General features: G+C 37.4%; 1 protein-coding gene across 2 annotated transcripts in view; it reads right to left on the bottom strand.

Moving 5' to 3' along the window:
• LOC113108537 (mannosidase, alpha, class 1A, member 2) overlaps window positions 1-23654 on the bottom strand; it is an 81697-nt gene that overhangs the window by 50220 nt on the left and 7823 nt on the right. For both annotated transcript variants that reach the window (XM_026271716.1, XM_026271715.1), the window contains one exon: window positions 11432-11690. In XM_026271716.1, the coding sequence (XP_026127501.1) occupies window positions 11432-11690 (259 nt within the window). The remainder of the gene's footprint in view (window positions 1-11431; window positions 11691-23654) is intronic.

Here is a 23654-nt window from a genome sequence, read left to right on the forward strand (position 1 = left end):
GTGTCCATTTCTTTTACTGTCTATGGACGGAGGTGCCTGAGCTGCAGTTGACAGAATGTGCGCTGTAGCACGATACTTTTTATTACGTCCATGCCTTAACGTTAAACTGCTTTACTTTTTTTTTTTCCCACACTCAATGACAAAGCAAAAAAACAAGTTTTTAACATCTTTGCAAATTTATTACAAATAAAAAACTTAAATGATTCCATTGCATAAGTAATTATACCCTTATCTGGGACAGTTTAAACTTGGCTCAGGAGCATCCATATTGCTTGTAGATGTTACAACACTTCGATTGAAGTTGGCTTGTGGCAAATTCAATTGAATGGGTATGATTTGGAAAGGCACACACACATCTTAATAAAAGGTTTAACAGCTGAAAACGCATATCTGAGTAAAAATCAAGCCCTGAGGTTAAAAAAAGAAAGAAAAAAACTGCATGTAGAGCTCAGAAATAGGATTGCTTCATGCGAGGAAGATTTCAGGAAAAAATTCTGCTTCATTGAAGAACAGAAGAATTTAGTCTCCGTTACCCTTACTGTAAGAAGTTTATAACAACCAGGCCTCTTCCTAGAGCAACTGATGGAGAAGGGCTTTGGTTAGAGTGGTGACCAAGAACCTGATGGTCACTTTAGTTGAGCTCCATGATCTTATGTGGAGATTGGAGAAACCTACAGAAGGACAAACATTATGGTGGTGTGGTCAAACTCAATCCTCTTCTCAGTGAAAACCAATGAAACCACACTTGGATTAGCTAAAGCACTCTCAGACTTTGAGAAACAAGATACTCTAGTCTAATGAACCTCAATTTCCAAGCATCATGTTTGAAGGAAACAAGCTCTTCTCATTAACTGCAGAGTACCATCCCAAAAGTATGCTGGTAGCAGCCTCATGCCGTGGGGCTGTTTTTCAGCAGCAGGGACTGAAGGACTTATCAGAGCAGAAGAAAAGCTCAGTCCCCTAAAATATTGAGATAGCCTTAATGAAAACCCTGCCCAGCGAATTCAGAAACTCAGAATGGGCAGAAGGTTCACCTTCCAACAGGACAATGACACTAAGCACACCGCAAAAGTGGCTTATAGATAACTCTGTGAATGTCCTTGAGTGGCCCAGCCAGAGCCTGGGCTTGAATGCAATCAGCTATTCCTTGAGAAACCTGAAAATGTGCTTCTGCCCCTATCCAACCTGACAGAGCTTGAGAGGTGAAGAGGTGAGGAAAAGAATGGCAGATAATTGCCAAATTCTGATGTGCAAAGCTTGTATAAAATACATTTATGACAATTGTTTTTTCTTTTTTCATTATGGTGTAGTGAAGTGTAGATTGATGTTGAAAAAAGTAATTCAAAGCAGTTTAACATAAGGTATCAACATAAAATGTGAAAAAAATGAAGGGGTATGACCACTTTATAGGGCTTATGTGTGTGTGTGTGTGTGTGTGTGTGTGTGTGTGTGTGTGCGCACGAATGTTTTTGTGACATATCAGGACACAACTCTCTATAATGACATGGGTATGACAGGTATTACAAGGAAAGGGTGACTTGAGGACATAACCCATGTCCCCATTTTTCAAAACGCTTATAAATCATACAGAATGAGTTTTTTGAGAAAGTAAAAAAGGCACAAAGTTTCCTGTAAGGGTTAAGTGTAGGGTTTGTGTAGGGCCATAGAATATACAGTTTGTACAGTATAAAAACCATTACACCTATGGGATGAATCCACTTTTCACAAAAACAAACTTATATACACACACACACACACACACACACACACACGTATGCGCGTGTAAAAGTACTTTTTAATAGCATTTTCATGCCATGACCGTTGGACACAAACTTTTATAATGCAGCCATACAGGCTTACTAGATGGTCTCAACTTAGCATTAAATGACGAGAAGGACTGTAGCTTAGAAGCCTCAGAAGGACTGGGGGTTTAGGAAGGACACAGGCTTGCTAGGAAGCAGCCTTCTGATTGAAATGCACCCCTACAAACTTCCAGGCAGGTTGGGGCTAAATTCTGCCTATTGTATTGTGCCGTGTTTTATCATATTGTGTCATTTCATCATGTTGCATTATTTATAATATTTATATTTATATCATCATATTGTATAAAAGTATAGTGAAGAATACAATATGATTGCATAACAATTATACAAATTATGACAATTCACATTTTATATCATTTGGGTCATATTGTACTTTACAATGTCATGTTGTATCCTATTGTATTGTGTTGATTTCACTTATGCTTTTGGTATAATTATTCCCTCAGTGACCTTGACTGCTGCATATAGTCTCATCTTCTCCCCATCTCATCTTCTATGCATATGCACAGCCATGAACCTGCCCTCTGATGCTCTTCAGGTCTTAGCACCCTGCAGGGAAAATGCTCACACTGCCAACAATACTAACATTAACTGAGCAGCACAGAGATCCAGATTCTCACAGCAACATGTCACAAACACAACACACGCCAGATAATTGGCCTGGTGGCTAGTAGACAAGATTTGACGTATTACAAGGTGGAGCTCAAGCGGATAATAAGAGTTCAAGTTCTGCATGTTAGTGTGGTTCTGTGTATGAATGGTGCAGTTTTGTCTAGTGGTTGACCAACATTGTTTTTTTGATAGACGATGCTGATATCTTGGAAAGCAGAGGGGCCGATAGCCAATAGCTAAAAGTTTAAAGCATTCAATTCACACGGACCGACCGTCACACAGAAAACACACAATCATGCTGGATAAAAATGCACACTTCACAAGATCTCACAGCTGGATTCGATTACGTTTGCTAGGTTTGTGAAATTACATGTTCATAAGTCATTCAAAGATTTGTTTAAATTATATAAATGCTTATTTGCTTAACGTTGACTGCAAACGATAAAGTATTATAATGTTTGCCTTTCTATTACTAATAATATAAAGGCAATTGCTACAAAACTTTCTGTAAACATTAATTCCTTTGTTTAACCATTCTATCTGATAATAAGACAGATCTATAACCATATTAGACAGAACTGTTAACAATGACAGTAAACAAGAGTGAGAATGTGAGCACTGTGTGCTCAGATGTTGCCGCTCTCAGCACTGTCAAAATAAAAGTCCCGCCTCGAACACATCGGTCAAGCAAAAAAAATGTATTGGTCGTTGCCGATATTTGAAAAATGTCAAATATCAGCCGATATACCAGCCTTGGTGATATATCGGTTGACCACTAGTTTTGTCTACCAGGCACAACTCAAGCAAGCCCTTTAAACCACCATCAGACCAAGCAAGAGAATGAAAAGACACACACACACACACACACACTCATACAGTCCGTAATCCGTTATAGCGGAGTGTTGTGGAGGAAGGAACTATGGAGCTTGTGCTGAAGACCCCTTAGACAAATCAATATGACTGTAAGCTTATCACTGATTTAATGCAGAGGGAGTATTAGAAGTAATTACATTCAGAGAATTGTCAAAATGAGACTTCTGTAAGTGTGTAGAGAAGAGATTATGAAAAGATTCTAAAAAGCACTGCACTGGGATGATAAATCCATTTAAAATGCAGAAGATTGAACAAAACAGACAAAAATGTGAAAACCCAAATGCATACAAAGAGAAAGAGTGAGCTATAGAACAAATGAACTCCCTACATAGCCTGTGTTAGCAGAAATATACAAAAGTATACGAGTGAATAGAATTTTAGTCTATTTTTGCTACACATAGCTTGTGAAGTCATACTTCAGTTTACTGGACAACATAAATTGGATTAGATATTGCCACCCACCCACACACACACGTACGTACAGGTGCAGCTCAATAAATTAGGGTGTCGTGGAAATGTTCATTCATTTCAGTAGCTCAACTCAAATTGTGCAACTTGTGTATTAAATAAATTCAATGCACACAGACTGAAGTAGTTTAAGTCTTGGGTTCTTTTAATTGTGATGATTTTGGCTTACATTTAACAAAATTCCGTTAGGGTTAACCCTAACCCTATCTCAACAAATTAGAATATAGTGAAATGCCAATCAGCTAATCAACTCAAAACACCTGCAGGTTTCCGGAGCCTTCAAAATGGTCTCTCAGTTTGGTTCACTAAGCTATACAACCATGGGGAAGACTGCTAATCTGACAGTTGTCTAGAAGACAATCATTGACACCCTTCACAAGGAGGGCAAGCCACAAACATTCATTGACAAAGAAGCTGGCTGTTCACAGAGTGCTGTATCCAAGCATGTTAACAGAAAGTTGAGTGGAAAGAAAAATTGAAGAAATCTTCTATTGTCCAATTTTGTTGAGCCTATGCGAATTGTAGCCTCTGTTTCCTGTTCTTAGCTGACAGGAGCGGCACCCAGTGTGGTCTTCTGCTGCTGTAGCCCATCTGCTTCAGGGTTTTTTTTGTGGTGCGTTCAGAGATGGTTTTTCTCATATATTGGTTAAAACGAGTGGTTAACTGAATTACTGTAGCCTTTCTATCATCTCTGACCTCTGACATCAAGGCATTTTTGTCCACACAACTACCGCTTACTGGGTATTTTCTCTTTCTCGGACCATTCTCTGTAAACTCTAGAGATGGTTGCTAGTGAAAATCCCAGTAGATCAGCAATTTTTTAAATCCTCAGACCAGAGCATCTGGCACAAAACATTCCGATACTTGGTTTGAACTTCAAGTCGTCTTCAGCACATCTAGATGCCTAAATGCATAGAGTTGCTGCCATGTAATTGGCTGATTAGCAATTTGTGTTACCAAGCAATTAAACCAGTGTACCTAATAAAGTGTCCGTATGTGAGTGTATGTGCGTGAATAAATGGGAGCTCCTATGCATCTGAGTTTGAGCTAGAGTTCTGCGTTTATGTGCTGTTCAAGGTAGATTCATAAATCTAAATTTGGATCTAATGAGATTTTATAATGACCAAGTTTGTAATATTCCTTAATAATCACACTTCCAATAGCCATTATCATTTACATCCAGTATTAGAGTAAATAATTGCTTTCCTGTATAAAGTTGCACCTCTTTTACACTGCATAAAAATGAGAGTCTGCTGTTCCCATTACACTGCTTCTAAGCTTACCTTGTGAAACAGATCTGAGATTCATGCTTTAATATCAGGTTCTATCACGTAAACTCCTTTAACACACACACTTCACATGCAAAAGCAAACAACAAACCCTGACAGACACCATTAACAATGTTCACAGCTAACTTCTCTGCATTCTTATCTTTCTCCTCTGAGCTTTGGAAACATAGCATCTAATCCACATAAGAAAGATGAATTCAGCACTTTCGTTTAATCACACGAAGCAAGAGAGGTGTGTTACCGTAGCAGAGGAGAGAAAGGCATTATGGAAGCATCTTTTCCTGTCAGCTCCTGTCCCTTCAACAGGCTCTGTAGAATTAGCACTGCGCTCATTCAACAGAAGCTCAGTAAATCATACAAAACAAATACAACAGGCAGATCTGTAGTTACTAAAAAAAAATGATGAAAAACTACAATCAGCAGGTGTCGGTGTGATGACATGAATGAACGAGATGTAGTTCTTCAAAGGTTGTATGTGTGAGGTAAATCAAATGAATGTTGTACTTTTTTGTGCATAAGAAAATATAGTATGTTAACACTGAGGAAAATCGAGAATGTTTGCATTGAGCAGTGAATATGTTAGCACTATGTTTACATGAAGTAAATCTGGTGTATTGGCATTTTAAGACTAGTAAATCTAGCGTTGGGCTAGTGGTTTTGTGTGACACTATGTCCTAACAAGATGAAAAGTAATAAAATTATAGCAATAAGCAATTTGTATTCCCAGACCAGATGCAACAGGGCTACAAGACACAACAAAATCAATCACAATATACAGTCAATCAAAAGAGCTTGTGGGTAGGTTCTCTCTGCAATCGCTGTCTCTCACTAACAAAACAGACAAGTACATAATCAAATTCATAAAAAAAAATTTTTTTTAACATTATTCAAAACATACTCAGTGACTTAATACAATCTTTACCATCAAATACATTTGTTTTTTTACACAGGCTTCACAGTTTGAAGTTATTTTCAACACCTGAGGGAAAGTATCAATTTTAATATTGTACAAAACACATACCTAAGATAATCACTGAGCCATCAAATGCTGCTTTTGCTGATCAAGACAAAAACTCTAACATGGAATTGATACAGCATGTTAATAAATGTTAATATACCAACGCATCCTATGTTAGATGTTAGATGAGAGCTGTAAACTAGTGCATGAGTGGGAGAGTATAAAAGTAAATACATATGATAAAAAAAGTCACAAACGTGATGAGTAAGGTAAAGTTTGAGTACTGTCCTAGACTCACACAAACACAAACACTGACTGAGTTGCTATTAAACTGTAACCGCTCTTAGTCATCAAACACAAACACAGCTGTTAGCATTTAAAACAAGCAATGAAAACTGCGTAAAAAAAATGGACAGCAGGACACTTTGGTCCAGTTTTATCATAATTCACTGACAAAACAAGAGTGTTTTTTGAGAGAAGTACCATCAGCAGCCAGTCTGTCACTCACTCTCAGAAAGCAGAGAAATTGGTCAGTGATACAAATGAAAAGCTACGGCAAAGGTGGGTTTAGGAAACTGGAGTAACGTGTATCGCGGTACCAGAGTGCATTTAAATGAAGGCAGAACACACACATCCAGAGTGTAAAAAGAGGGTTAAGGCCCCAAAGCGAGCAGCAGATGGCCCCGCTGTGAGGAGTCCGCTGAGAGATGCTGGGATGCTGGATTTCATCCTGCAGGGTATTCATACAAATGTATGTACAGGATCTATGTGTTTGGAATGAGGAGAAAAAAAGAAAAGGTGGTGGATATCTTTTGATGAATAGCAGATGTCTCCTCTATAACCTGCATAGTACATTAAGACTCCACATTCCCAATCTAAAACACATTAACACTAAGATAGAGCAGATGGCAGTGCCCTATATTCCCTCATCCACATTACCTGGCAGACCTCTCATTACGGCTAATTCTGGACTTTCACAACTCATTTTTAATCCTGGGTAAACAGTCCTGTTCCACATGTACCACAATGTTCACACAATAACCTGAATTCAAAACTAAATCAAAGGTAGTCATGTTTTTTTAGACTAGGCTACATTTTTAAACCCTAGGTCAGTGGTTCCCAACTTTTTCAACTCGTGGCCCACACAACCAAACACATATGTTTGTGCGGCCCACTGCAACAAAATTAACTGACCCCACTATAGTTGGGTTAATAACTTATTACTCAGAAGCTAGATTGTTAACTGTCTTTATTGAATGAACTCGCAATGAACAGAAAATAACTCAGGCTGCATGGCACCGCTTGGCACAACTGCTGTTGTTCTGTAGCTTATGCAGCACAAATATCTAAGATAAATTGACGGTTTATTCTTAAACCAATCAGCGAGCTCGAATAGTGGAAGCATAGTTACAGTTTAATATTTATTTGTTGTTAATTATATGAAATTATGTTATGTTATGACTCAGACATTTTTACATATATGAACAATATTATTATTTATTTTAATAGTAATTGGCGGCCCACAGGTTGAAAACCACTGCCCTAGGTTATTTACTTTTACTAGTACTAGCCACATTTTCTTATGTATCACTTTATAAAACACAAATGGTTTCCAAGAAGCTTTACAAAAAAAAAAAAAAAAAAAAAAAAAAGCAATTTAGCTAATTTAATCACACTGGACAAACTGATGGTTGATAACAAGCGGCTACAGAGTGACTGGCTATTTAATAGTCAATTTTTACAGCTTCAATGTGTTTCTGATCACGCTCTTGTAAATTATTATAACAGTCTTTAACTGAAAGAGTTCCTCAATTGTGGTTTAGTTTGTTTATAGCCCATGTATAGACTTTTACTTGCTGCCGACTGTATTTAGACTTCGAAATTAATAAATGTTGTGTTCATTTGTGAAGATTATGATGAACAAAGTCTGTAAAAAAAAATGTTGCGGAATTATTTTCTCTAATAATCCAAAAGCCAATAGAAAATGGTATTGGGTTCTTGTCAAGAGCTTAACAATCATCTCAGTTTCACACACAAAGACACCAATTATTCTTGGAACATAAGCCTTACCTACCAACACACACTTATGTGGGGACAAAATGATCATTCCCCCAAGTACTAAAACAAAAGAAAAACATTTATTTCCAGGTTTAGGAGTTTAGAGACAAGCAGCGATTTGAAAGTGAAAATAATGGCATTTACTGCAAGCAGTGCTGACTCATCATCTTCAGCCCACAGGCTATTCAGCATTATGTAAAAGGTCTTAAAGTGTCACCACCAACTAAAATACAATTAAACTTGATCAATATAAAAAGTCAACTAGATTTGAATATCATCTGTGTTAGTAATAAAAGCGGTGCAAGAAATCCCAAAACCCTGAATATGAAAACTGGAACAATAATTCTTAACAAACAACTCTAAAAAGACATTTTCAAATCTGCTTCATTTAGGAACACATCTCACACAGTAAGACACATTTTGTGGTACATTTGGAAGAGTGAAAATCAAATGCTGCATTACATCAGTAGAAATCTGTAAGAGCGTTTTACGACAGTCTGTTCCAGTCAAGCGCAAATCAGCCAGTGGCTATAACTCTTGAGAATTATTTTTATCCAAGATTGCAACCCATTTTCAAAAAATGATAATTCTACCTGTAGAGAGCCTGGTTTGATTTCAAATGCTACAGATTAAATGGCCCAAAACTGTTCAATTTAAAAAGGAATGGGAAGTAATTAAGTGAGAGAGAAGAAAAACAATGATGAAGAGAGAATACATCTGCAGGTGTTGCAAATATTAGAAGATACAGAGTGCTTGCAAGTTCAAAGCACGTAAACTAAACACACTAGTGTTGTCATGATACCAAAATTCCAATATTTGGTACCAATGCCAGTGGAAATCCACGGTTCTCGGTACCAAAGCAAAACACAAAAAACATGCTAATTGAACAACATTATTTTATATTTAAAACATTAAACAACCAATACCATTCTTTATACTTATTTAAAATTGTCTTTCGATGTCCACAAGTAATAAAAGTATGAAAAGGAAAACAATTTTCACCCAAAGGTTTTTGTCGTATTTCTGCTGCCGCTGAAAAACAACGGTGTAAAAGGAAAATATAATATACTTAAGTAAAGCAATTGGCCAAGTCTGACCAAATGCAAGATCACCAGCTAAAATATAACTTTTCACTAAATAACAAACCTTAGCTTTTATAATATGTTTAGAAAATATTACATATTATGTAATAAGTGCATAACCAACAGATGGAAACTGTAGTATTAAAAACACTTCTTTTAGGCAAACAAAAGGTATTTACTATTAAAATTAAAACATGGAAGAAATGTTGTGTGATTATTCCTTAAAAAATAACATTGGTTTCATTTTAGTAGTAGGCTATGTACATTCTAGTGAAAAATAGACTTCAAATCAAACCAGACTTTTATTTTGACAGGTTGCAGTCAATACCTTTATAGTTCTGTGTATGTGATATGATGCTAGTTTTACTTCGATCAAATGATCAGATGCTCATGAAGGCTCTCTCAGAGAAGTTCTGGAGATGCTGTTCATGTGTTTACGTCCTCATTTCGTGAGACTGCAGATGCTGAAATCACCACAAGCGTTACGCGCGCTTCAGTATGTGTGTAAATGAACAAATCAAACCTTGCGTCTGCAGCATTTATAAACAGAGTCATGCAGAACATGCAGAATTAATATTTAAATCGACTTTTGCAGATTAATAGTTACAGATACTAGTCCATATAGTGATTTGATTTAAGTATAATGACCTACTTTGGATGAATTCAAAATTTGACAAATTTTGACAAGATTCTGTGACATTCCGCATTAAACTATGAATTCTGTTTTTACGACAGGATTCTGTGATTCCGTCCGCCTTTTCTGCAACACAGAAATTATAGCGCCCTGCAATATGAAAACAAAGTTACACTAGCGGTGCACCAACTTAAAATGTTGTGCTTATCAGAGACACAGATGCTACTACACACACTATTACAGAGGAACAAGACTACATAGGGAAGTCGATAGTGTGGGACCATTTTGGGTACACCAAGAATGACCAGGGTCTCATTAAAATATCGCCATGAAAACTGCTGCTAAAGAGCGAATACATAGTTTTAAACTATTTTAACGCACGACATGAAGGCAAGACTGACGCGAAGCCATGGCTCGTTAGCTCAGCATTCTGTCTGCTTTACATCAGACAGAGATGAAATGGTGCGGTAAGATCACATTTATTTGAATTAATTAATTTATAACATTTAACTTTAATTATTTGATCGAGAGAGACAAAGTGCGTGTGTGAACCTGCGCCTCTCTACAAACATGCAAGTTTGTTTTACCCCTTGTTGCTGATAAATATAATGTAGCAATTCAGTATCTAAGCAATTTTAGAAAAAAAAAAAGTCACGGGACAGCGTTCACAACAAGTTTGTGTCCGCCTGAGTGTTTGTATGTGTGCACAGCGCGATCTCTGATCTCACAAAACAAAATAATATAGATGATTTTATCAGGCTACATGTAAAATCATATGAATTGTTATAAAAAATTATTAAAATGAATAAGTATGGATGAGAGTTGATTATAATAATAGTTTAGTTTATCCCCCTCATTATTAATAGATTCCCCTGCAGGATAAATAAACTTAGAAGTCTTATATTAATAATACATTAGCATTGTTATTTATTATCCCTTTTAAAGCATTAATCATAGGTAAAAAAAAAAAAATTCACAATCTTTCCAGTTCTCTGCCTCAGGTCCCAATGAAATGTAAAGGATGTACAAACTGAAAACACAATACTTTTGTGATCTATTTTCATTAGTTATTTTCAAAAGGGAAATACTAACATGGATGTTAACAGAGCAGATATCACCTAAAATAAATTGTGTTCAAAGACGAACAAAGCTTTTATGGGTCTGCAATGACAAGGGAGGTAAGTGATTAATGACAAAACTTTCATTTTGGGGTGGAGTATCCCTTTAAGCTCAGAACTGATTTTCTAATGCTCATTATATTAGCATTAGCCACACTTATTCAAACGATGAACTACGCTAATGGCGATGTTTGTCAATCTGACATTCAAATTCAAATTAATTAAACTTACCTGTTTGAACTCTTTCATTTGATCCGGGTTTCTGCATTTTGATAGTTTGATGCGTTTCCTCCTTTTAAGGTCGTCATGTCTCAATGCTTTTATGAAGAGGATAGCTAACAGATAGCGCATCATGAACCAGCTTGACCGGGTACTTGGTACCACCAGTACTTAAGAAAACCTGGTACTGTAATGTTTTCTGTTTTTTTGTACTGACTTGGTACCGAAATACTGGGTCTTACTTACATACACACACAAACAAAAACACACACACACACACACACACACACCCCTCACCTCTCTGATTTTGTCCCTTTTTTCCTTGGTGTCAGGGTCCCCTGGGTCACCATCTTTGACCCCTACTAGTTTGGGCATAGGTACTGGAGGCAGTGGTTTGGGTCCATCTTTCTTCTTCAGGTCCTCGACTACCTTGGTCTTTTCTGTCTGGATCTCTGCCTTCAGCTCCTCTTTGGATTTACGGAGCTTTTCCTTGGCCTCCTGCAGTGCCCGCTCGTGATCTGCCCGGATCTTGTCACGAAGGCTCTCCTCTTCCTCCCTGCAGACGCACAGTGAAATACATCAGTAAAGAATAACTTTAATTTCAATAAAAAAAAAGGTGTTATTTTTACAACATGTTTTGTAAAATGTAAAACTTATATAAATTGTTCATATAAATATAAATGTGTGCCAGTTTTTTTTTTACAGATCTACTGCTTGTGGAAAAGTTCAGTGCCAGTAAGAATTAATTTTTTTAAAAGAAATGAATACATTTATTCAGCAAGACCTTGCATTTAAAAAATAATTCTCATTCGAATAAATTACATTTGAATAAATAGATCATATAGAAATCATAAAATTATAAACATTTACAAATAATCATGACACTGAAGACTGAAAAATCAGATGTCAAAGAAAAAAAAAACATTTTAAAATATTAAAATAAAAAACTTTATTTTTTATTTATTTAAAAAAACTGTATTTATACAAATATCCACAGACGCAAGAACTGAACTCCACCCCCAGAGGACAGTACACCATCAAACAAACAAACCACATCAATCTCTCCAACAAACCAACATAGGTTTAGAACCAAACAATCAGCTCATATAAATATCTTGGGGTTCTGTTGTAAATCTTCCAGTCAGTGGAAAAATGGCAGTTATTTGACTGCAGGGACAATAATCACAGACTTTTACACTGCTCGCAGCTTCTATAATAAGGCAGACAATCTACTCACAGGCATTTCTTCTACAATTGAAAAAACACAGAACACCTCAACATCAGCTTATGTAATGCCGCTGAGCCTGCGATTCTGCCCCGCTGCTGAATCTAAAGCACCAAAGCAAAATAAATTATATTTGTACATTATAAGCTTGCAGTCTGAATTGAATGCGACGAGTTAAAAAGAGCCAGATACTGTGACATAAAAGAAAGACAGTGAACAGACATATACATCTTTCAACTGCATTGATTTTTCTGGCATAAAACGTAAAACAAACATACAAGTGAGAGTTGATTCTCATAATGAATCAGTCAGAGAGACTCCAGAATCATCGGTTTAGAACATTCTAATGAACCTTCCACTGAATCAGTAGTTTTTGAGTAAACATCTGACTGATTGAGTGAACCCCAAATCATTATTTCCATTCATGTTCAACATATAATGAACCGAAAGTGTTTACCAAACACACTTAGACTGTGTGACTTAAATTACCATAATTACTGGCTGCTTTTTTCATAACCACGCGTAGGTTATTCAGAAATCATTTACATGGTGCTTTGTAATAAATGGGAATAAAATGGAATTAAAAGAAACAATGTGATTTTGTTCCGTATGTGTGCAGTTAAAAGCAATTATGGGAGCCGAGTGTGGGAGAACACACAAGAGACTAATCATATAATACAAGCCACAAAGTAACAATCTGATACCACAGACACATAAAGAAGAATAAGGGTGGAGGCAGAAGATTATTTAGGTCTTGTGAATCAATGAAGCACACCAGACTAAAGAGAGAGCAGGAGGGGATTGTAAGGAAAAGAGGTCAGGTGGATACAGTGACACAGACAGTGATATGCTGGGGCGATGCGGGTTATCTCAGACTGGGTCACTCATTGTTAAATACGGCCTGGAAACGTTCCCAAGGTGACAGTGAGACTGGGTGGGGAAGACCGACAAAACATCTGCTAAACTATACTGGCTGAACATTCATTTGAATGCTTTCCCTAGTACAGGGTTTCCCAATCCTGTTCCTGGAGAACCCCCAACACTGCATGGTTTTGGGGTCTCTCTTAGGGGAGACATCGAAAATGTGCAGTGTTGGGGGTTCTCCAGGACCAGGATGGGGAACCACTGCCATGGTACATTGTGTATTATTGACAATATTTAGTCACTATTTTGCATCAAGGTGCTTTATCAGCATAAACGATACATGCGATGGACACTAGCGTCATTGTAATGAAGGATAAAAGCTTTAATTACAGTAAAGCTTTACTGAGTACTGATACATGCATTTTTGATGTGCGGGTTAAATGACAGGGGCGAGCGTGAACTGGAAAAATGTGGGCACTAATGGCTCCTTGCGAGGGACATGAGAGCAAAGGGCTTTGCTAATGACAGTAAACACCAATAAAACTCTGCATTGCATTAAAATAGAGACATCTAATGTCTATGGTAAAGCTCCACTATAATGGATTCACCTACAAATCTCAGCCTGCAACCACTCGCCCCCTCTCACATTATTCTTTTGGATTTCTTTTTTTTTTTTTTGGCTACATAATCTCTCTTTCTTTGAGAGGCTTTCTCAAAGCTGCAGTAGAGTCTAGGTGTTTTCATGGAAGGTTCATTATGTCAAACATGTAATCAGCAGCATGTCAACATTTGTCTGAATCAATTACCCCAACTGAGACAAAGTCAGTCTAGGGCAAATCAAAGTGTGGCTGCATTAACATGTTTAGCTCAATCAATTACGTATGGTACTACTTTTTTATGATAAATTCCTTCTATCCCAGGCATTATGTGAACCCACCTACAGTACAACATTCACATGCTCTAGCTGGAATATACTTGGAGCACTTTTACGTTTCAATGTATGTATCATTTTATGAAGCTATGAGAATAGTTTTTGTGTCAATCCTATATACTGCGAGTAAATCACTTGCATAAGTGACTAAATCTTCAGTCTGGGTGACTGAATAATGTCTAATATTAGCCATTGGCTAATAAATTCTCAGTTTTTACTCACCAGTGTGTGAGTTGGAGGAGTATAAGTTTAGCACAGATATATTTTTACTCGACGAACACACCGAGCGCTTCAGAGCTTCATTCTCAGTCAAGCCATCTGTGCTATTTTACAGTTTATCTCAATGGATGTGCAGTGCACCTGCATTTGACGTACTGTAATGTGAAGACACACAACTCGCTGTCAATATGTCTCACACACGTCTGCATGTGTTGATGCAAGAATTTGATGTTGAGAGCACCTTCACAATTTGAGAGCAAAGATCACAATTGAAAACAAAAGAAAAAGTTTTCAGCGGCACGAGTCATGACTTTCATTAGCCTAATGGGACCAAACTTTCTCTGTAAGTGATAAAAAAATTGTTAATCAATTAATTTAATTAATTTTTAATATTTTTATTAATTAAGCCAAGTTGTCCATAGAGGGTTGTGTGTCCAAATAAAACTAGAATTGCTTTATACAACAATTCTCCTCTTCTGTGTCATTATTTACTATGCATTCACAAGAGTACCATGATGCATGAATCCCTGTTGTGTTTCGAAATTATTCAAATACATTTATTTCAACCTTTAAACCGGACTAAATTTATGAACCAAAAAACCCCACTACGTTTCACAGGAGGAGTGGAATGAAACAAACCAATTGGCACAGTCTGAAGACGGTGCTGTTTTTATTGTTGTATGTTGAGAGACACATTTTTGCTCTCTTTTGGAAACTTTTAAATGCAAGTAAAAATTGCACTCATATTAGCAAAATATTCTTTGGTCAATATCCCCAACAAAATATTGAATATATGGTAAATAACAGACGCATCACCTAGCCATATCCATCGCTTACAGAAGCAAAAATACACTAGTTGATCTTAAGATAAAAATATACTAGCTGATCTTATAACTATAATAAATACAATGAGACAATAGCGTTGTATAATGGATGTTAGATAGCATTGCCATGCCAACAGAACACTGGTAAATTCCACAGAACTTGCCATTGTGAAGAAGAGATAAACCCTGATCTTATTACACCCACCACAAGCAGGTGTTGAAGATGCACAGCTTCCTTCAGTTCTGTGTGCTCAACACCATCTAGCATCAACCTTCCCACACATCCACCTTCAAACCTCAGCTGCTTCACTAGTGAAGGCTTATCGTGGAAGTGCTCCAAACACTGTCTACAGGTCCAGAAGCACTTTTGGAGCCGTTATCCCCCATGTGGGGCACTCTGGGTGTAAAGCAGGTTCTCATTCTGTTACAGCAGATTAATTTTGTACGCCTCAGGAGACCCAATCTATCTCAGACAGACCCATTCCTCAGCCCCGTCATTAGGCTTTGATCAGGATTCATTTTCTGCCTTGCTCACATACAGAAACAGATGAGATAAAGACAGAGGGAAATACAGAGAGAATGGAAACACACCGATAGAAATCTGTATCATCAAGGAGAGCTTGAAGTATTCAGCACTGTTATTAAGAAATAAGAGGAACACACTGCTTAACTGTATGTGCTTTCCATTAGTATTTACTGTAGTGTAGGACAGATCCACAGTGCCAGCAAATGTTTATGTGATCGTACTTACACACAATCCCCTTGAGAACTGAGCTCATGTTCAACAAAATACCACCTACACCTGCGGAGCCACGTGGCTACTGGCCCATTTCACAAAAAAACGAGAAAATAAGGTCAGCAATTCATATTTCCAATATATAGTTCAGGAAGGGCCTTCTTCCTCAGCATCCCCAGCATCCCTCGCTTTCTCGGCCTGTATTGCCTTTCAAGAGTTCAAAGACATAACGCTGTGTGTCGGTTTCTTACTGTATCACTCTAAGCCTGAAGCTGCTCTAGGGAATAACAGCCTCCTGGAATCAAATGATGCATACAGGTCTGACTACAGCCTTAAAGTGGACAACACTTGAGCCAAGCGGAGCTTCTCTTTATTCCTTCCTACATTTTTCATGTCTCTTTTTAAAAACAAATATCCTTTCTTACTTTGTATGTCTTCCCTTCCAGTCTTATTTGATGAAAAATCTGCCTCATGAGGATGGACAGCTGTGTGCAGTGGACTCGGAGTCATTTTTAATCACTTTAATGGAAAAACCAAACCGGAAGCAATGTCAACCATGATTATTAAACTTGCTATCTTGACTCATTTTATAAGACATTAGATTTAGACATTTTTACACACAATAGGATTAAAAATTTACTTAAATGTATTTTTTTACGTTAGAGATAATAACTGGATGCCATTTGAATTAAACGTAGAAATTAAACATAGTAAAGTCATGTAACAACGTAGCCTTCTAGTGTTTGTAATATTTATCTTAAAGGGGGGGTGAAATGCTATTTCATGCATACTGAGTTTTTTACACTGTTAAAGAGTTGGATTCCCATGCTAAACATGGACAAACTTTCAAAAGTTAAGTTGTACGTTTGAAGGAGTATTTCTGTTCCAAAAATACTCCTTCCGGTTTGCCACAAGTTTCGGAAAGTTTTTTTCGAGTATGGCTCTGTGTGACGTTAGATGGAGCGGAATTTCCTTATATGGGTCCTAAGGTTACGTCTGCCGGAAGAGCGCGCGCTCCCGTATAGCAGAGCAGAGAGAGGCTGAGCACACTGATCAGAGCGAGAGCGTCGCGAAATGTCACAAAAGGAGTGTGTTTTTGGTTGCCAGGGCAAGACAACCCTGCACAGATTACCAAAAAAACAGCATTAAGGGACCAGTGGACGGAGTTTATTTTTACAGAGCATCAACGGAGTTGTGCAAGTGTTTGTGTTTGTTCCCTGCATTTCGAAGATGCTTGTTTTACAAACAAGGCCCAGTTTGACGACAGATTTGCATATCGTTTATTTCTTAAGGATGATGCAATCCCAACGAAAAAGGGTCACGATCGTGTGTTGGAACTGCAGTCGGTGAGTAAAACTGCTTAAAATATCTCTGCCTCCTTGTTAGTGCATCCGCCTCCCATGCCGGAGACCCGGGTTCGAGCCCTGCTCGGAGCGAGTCGTTGCTGCTGCTGCTCTCGTTCAGTTTCAGCCTCGGGATCTGATTCTGGATCATAAATAAACGGCTGAATCTGACTGTTAGCCATGGTTTGTTTTGGATGATGGTTTTTCCTCACGATAATGTCACAGCTTCCAAACGCTCTCAACGCAAAAGCCTACTCGCGCTCGTGATTATTTAGCTCCGCCCACACGTCACGCCTCCAGTTGGTCGTGTTTTTCCGGGAAAAATCGGTACAGACTATCTTTCTCTTATGAATATAATAAAACTAAAGACTTTTTGGAGTTATGAAGGATGCAGTACTACTCTATAGGTACTCAAGATTAACAGGATATTGAGTGAAAACGAGCATTTCACCCCCCTTTAACATTGTATACATAGTATAGATTTAACTATCCTGCAAATATTTTATTTTTAGCAATATATTGGCCTATTGTTTTAATATATATGGAGAGAGGTTATTTTATTTTACTTTACAGTTTTGTCACCAACATTCTTCTGTATTCCAGAGATGAAAGAAAGTCAAACAGGTTTGGGACAAGATGACAGTGAATAAATTAAATTTTTTTTTTTTTTTTTCGATTAGTCTGAAAAAGTTTTTCATTTGCAGTAAAAGAAAATCATAGCATTATCATTTAATCATTTTCTAGATATTTAAGTTTGCAAATGTTACAAAATGAACAAACACTAGATGAATGGAGAATGCAGCAATAGTCTGGCAGATTCTTCTAAATTATCTAAACTAAATGTTTCTACATTAAACGTACAGTATGGAATTTTTGGCCACCAGGGGTCACTCAATCAAAATAATAACATAAGATGTACTTTGATGACGTCGGGAAAGAGCGTAAAGGCGGTCGCACACCGGACGAGAAGCGCCGCGTCGCGCCACATGTAGGACAACTCAAGGTATCGCACACCGGACGCGCACATTCTATATGCGTGAGCTCAATTTCGCAGCAAGATGGGAGAGTTTTAACTTAATCTATTATTATTATTTTAAATATATGATTTTAATTGATAAAAGCTGAGTTTTGAATGTTAATTAATGAAAAGAATCTGTGTTGTTATAATAAGTGTTATTGTTTTGTTGTATCTGTTGTCTAGGCAACTGTGCAGCTGAAAACGTAACCAAACACTTTTTAATGTTTTATTTGAATGAAACAAGTGTACTGTATTTTAATTTCAGTTTCAGTTTATAACATCTGGGTTTTTTAATATAAAACTATGCAGATGGCGCTCTGTGGCGCGGCAGAAATTTGAACAGCGTTCTGAGTCGTAGCTGGGCACCGCGGACAGACGCCGAATGGCGCCGCCGGTGTGCGTACTCCCATAGAGAATAATGTGTTCGAATTTTAAAGACGTGGCGCGACGCAGCGCGGCGCTGCGCTTCTCGTCCGGTGTGCGACCCCCTTAAGGCTCATGGGAGTTGTTGTTCATTGGATCACGCGCTCTGTCGCTTCCCACATTCCTCACTCATTCTAACTTAGTATTTTGACAATCACGTCTTTTCGAACGGAGAGATATATGAATTATGAGACCCCTATCAAATCAATATTCCATCTAGCTAGTAGTAATATATGTTAAAAAACACGGTCGCCTTTCGTTAATAATTATAATTACGTTATACTATGATATCGAACAAGTTAGTGAACTGCATTTGAAGCTACTTTACCCAGCTAGATATAAAACAAATGTAGATTTACATGAGAGCTAGTCCGTCTGCGTTTTACACAAGACATCATCATTTCACAAAATATATGGATAGATACAGTTAGCTGAATGGATGCATACCTGTTTATCAGAATGCAAGCGAGTTCGGCATCTCTCTGTAGTTTCAGCTTGTCACGAAGCTCTCTCTATCTTGGAAATGCAACTCCAATATTTACCCGTGTCTTGTTGCTTCTCTTGTCCCAAAACCATCTCGGTCATTTATTTCATCCGTACGTTTGTGCTTCACAGAACGTGCAGGTAAAGCATAATCATGATCCATAACTAAGTTATTGATTGAGGTTTAAATACGAATATAAACAAAATAAATATAAAATATAATAATCTCGATCAAGGCTAGCTACTACTTTTTCTTCTTCGTCTCGTCTTTGCTTCTGTTTACCTTTGTATTTGGCGGTTCTGCAGGAAGTTAGATAAACTAGAGGGGTCAAAGTTTATATGACACCATAGACGGGCGACAAAATGAAAATAAAGAAACGTGCCGTGTCTTCTAATTAAACTATAATTTTCTCCGGATTTGAAAGTTCGTGGAAACTGTCGGGATGATGTAAGTACACAACTAAAAAAATATATAACATAGATATAGTGATTTCTGCTATTTTTAAAGCAGAAAAATTACATATTGCGCCTTTAAATACTCTTGTGGTCCCAAGACTGTATATTGCTACTGATGCTGATTATGAAAATCATTTTAACCAATAATTTAGCTCTGAAAGATAATCTGCGTAGATTTTTCCTCACTCACAAAAGCTGTCCCCTCCACTTGCATTTTTCTATCAACTCTAACTGCAATGAAACTACACGTTTTCAGCGGTTTTATCATCATTTTTTGAGCAGCACATTATGATGTGAACAAGTCTTTGCTTCCTCACTCTTAAAGAAAGCCATTTCCAATAGTGTTTAAGCTCAGACATTACAAATTAATCTACCTCCTATTTAAGCTCCGGAAGGAGCAGGTACATTTTTCACTCTGATCAAATCTCTGACATGCCATCAAATGTAGCTCACCCCCCCCCCCCACCCCCCAAAAAAAAGAATCGGCATACCTAAGGAACTAAAATTAAAAAGATAAAGTGTCAGATTTTGGAGAAAGTGTCTGGTTTAGCTCAAGCTGAACACTCTCTTGCTTTCAGAGGCGCCTTGAGCTCTTTGTCAGGTTGGCAGGTGTGAGCACTAACTCAATTAGCGCGAGTCACAGGGCATCTGTTACATCAGCCCACCACAGTGACACACGTCCACTAATCTTCCACAACTCGACAGGCCAACCGCATGGGGAAGTTCACACTACTCTAGTCTACACTGATCAAGAGGGGATTCCTTGAGAGACCAAATTAAATGACAGACTCAAATGCAGAATGCTTTCTGGAAGAAATATGTACCAAACTGCCAAGTTCAGTTTCAGTTTCCCAGGGGAGGAGGTCAAGTAAACTTGTCTTTTGCAGACGTACTTCACAATTTCAATCCCGTCTGTATCAAATATTTTTCTTGTGTGAAGCTATGTAAATATTGCAGCGTTGTTTGGTTAACTCGCGCCATCCTATGAGAAATCTAATCCCATCTGGTTATGAATGCCTGTATAGATTGGATATTTCCACAATGCTTCTCATTTCTTTTGAACTTTGCTGGATATCATAGCTATCCACTGTGCGCAAATCTGCCTGATGCCCCTTCATTATGGATTCAGACCTTTTGCCAACTTTATGGGTAAAATAACAGTTGGTGGTTCATGCATGCCTGCTGGCATCCCATCTGATATCTCAAAAAAAGAAAATGGCCACTGCACTGACAGATTTACAAATATAATTATAAGTCAGCATATCAGAATGACTTTTGAAGGATTATGTGACACTGAAGACTAGAGTAATGGTTGCTGAATATTTTGAAAGCTTTGCCATCACAGGAATAAATTACTTTTTACTAAATATTCAAACAGAAATTTAAATTGTAATAATATTTACATGTATATTTACATTAAATTTTACATTTAGTCATTTAGCAGACGCTTTTATTCAAAGCGACTTACAAATGAGGACAATGAAGCAATCAATATCAGCAGAAGATCAATGATATGCAAATGCTATAGTTAGCTTAATGCAGTACATGTAGCAAGGTTTTTTTAAATCATATAATAAATAGAAAATGAAAAAATTTAAAGAGAGCAAGCAAGTGTTAGAGGCCTTTCTTTAACTTTTGTTAATTATATAATAAAAAAGAAAAATAGATATAATACAAAAAGATTAGAGAATCTATCTTAAGTTGTTAGTAAATAAATTGAGTGCATGTATAAAAGGGGGATGTTTTTTTTAAAGAATAGAATTACAATATAGAGATAGTGGGTCAAATAAAGATGGAAGAGATGTGTTTTAGCTAGGGATGCATTGATCCAATACTCGGGATCGATATCGGCTCCGATACTGGCATTTTCTGCGGATCAGGTATCGGACAGGAGAGACCGATCCAAATCTGATGTGCATATACTATTCTGTGTTATTGTTGAGCTCCACGAAAGGCACAAAAACATTATAAAGCACCAAAATGTTTTAGTGCACATATTTCAAGTGTTCTGAAGCTGTTCCATAGTTCCATGTGAGGTAGAGATTAATATTGAAGTCATTAAATTCAAGTTCACATAAACTCTTCTTTCTGCTGCGGCTGTCTGTCATCCTCCATTCAGCAAAGAAAAGGCTCATTAAACTAATGCACTGATTTAATACAGTAAGTATCAATATCTCTTCCCTTTGTACCAGTGATTTAACCGGTTCTTCTTAAAGCTCCAATATGGAGGAATTTTGTAATAAAATTTCCGAAAATAACTTGCACAGTGTGACATATTTCCTCCAGTTGTGTACTTACAATACCTCAAAAGTCTCCAAAGATTTTTTATTTCAGAGAAATTCCGATTTTAAATAACTGGCCGTCCTGGAAAAGAAATGTCACCTCTCAGTGATGCAATGTCCGCTCTTTGTTTCCGGTGTAGACCATGTGATGTTCCACCACACCGGCATATCACATGGTCAAATGCGGAAGTGGTGGTTATGTTATAGCCGCGCATATGGTTTGGTTGTGGTTGTTATGGATCACGATTACTCTTTGGCGAGTATTGAAGTGCCAGTAAAACGTAAGCGTCCATATTCGGATACACGCAGACTGTGTGACAAACGGAGGAATAAAACCAGGATAAATATCGGCCAGGCGTTTACAAGATGGAGAGAGCTGCGCGAAAATCTTGGACTTGACAGAGACTCTGCTCTCGCGAGTGTATTGATAGACAGGTAAGCAAATCAATTATTTATTTTGTTATTGTACAAGTAACGTAATATTTACAGTAAAGATGATTTTAATAGATATGAATTACACCACATTCCTGTACATTCTGTCACTGTAGCATTTTTTTTATCAATAACGTTACCTGTGAGAAAATAACATAACGTGGCAAATGGACTGTTTCAGTTTCAATAATAGCACTTATAAACAAAGTTATATTGCTCTTTGTACTAAGGTAAGGATTTTGATCACGTGTGGTGACCGAGATTTTGGCAGTACAATTAAATACAATCAGATATGTGTTGTTAAAAATATATTTAGTCATTACTTGCAAATGTTCGTTCAAATTTACTTTTAGAACGATTGGTTTGAGCACGTTAAACAACACTGCATTAGCCATAAACACGTAATACTGCACAACATTAACCCAACAAATCATTTAACAAATAGCTGTAAGTTGTAACGGGATAATATATGTCTCCTTGTTAGTGCGTCCGCCTCCCATGCCGAAGACCCGGTTTCGAGCCCCACTCGGAGCGAGTTCAAGGAGCGTCAGAGAGGACCCGGGAGAGAGGGGTATTACTTAAAATAATACGATCAGATATACAGGTAATACAAAAACGAATAAATTACCTCATCCGTGATCATGATTCGTTTATCCAATTTAGATACATTGCTATGGTGAAAACGCATTAAAAACGACATCTCCCATCGTCACCTGCTTCATAGCGTCATCAAGCTTCGCCTTTGTTATTGTTGGAAATGCGCCCTCTTGTGGTCAATTACAAAAATCCCATATTGCAGCTTTAATGAACCAGTTCACCAAATCGGACTGAATCGTTTGAAATGTTTCATGTCTCCAGTAAGCATTAAATTAAGTTAAATTTAAATTTATGCATTTAGCAGACGCTTTTTTTTATCCAAAGCGACTTACAGTGCATTCAGGCTATCAATTTTTACCTATCATGTGTTCCCGGGGAATCGAACCCCCAACCTTGCGCTAGCTTGCTTGCTAAAACAATGCTCTACCAGTTGAGCTACAGGAACACTAATTAACACTAATAGCATTAATCCACTAATTACGTAAGTTATTAACTTTTTTAACGTGGCTGGCACTCTCTCTGAGTGGAAATTAATCAATATCCCAGAGTAAACCATTTACTGAAACAGTACACTGACTGAACTGCTGTGAAGAGAGAACTGAAGATGAACACGATCCGAGCAGCATGTGTGTTGAACTAACTTTTCTATCTGGATTCAGAGGGCTGTGCAGCCTGACTCTGTGTTGT

This window comes from Carassius auratus, chromosome 9, assembly GCF_003368295.1.
Source record: "Carassius auratus strain Wakin chromosome 9, ASM336829v1, whole genome shotgun sequence".
In the NCBI taxonomy this organism is placed as follows: domain Eukaryota; kingdom Metazoa; phylum Chordata; class Actinopteri; order Cypriniformes; family Cyprinidae; genus Carassius; species Carassius auratus.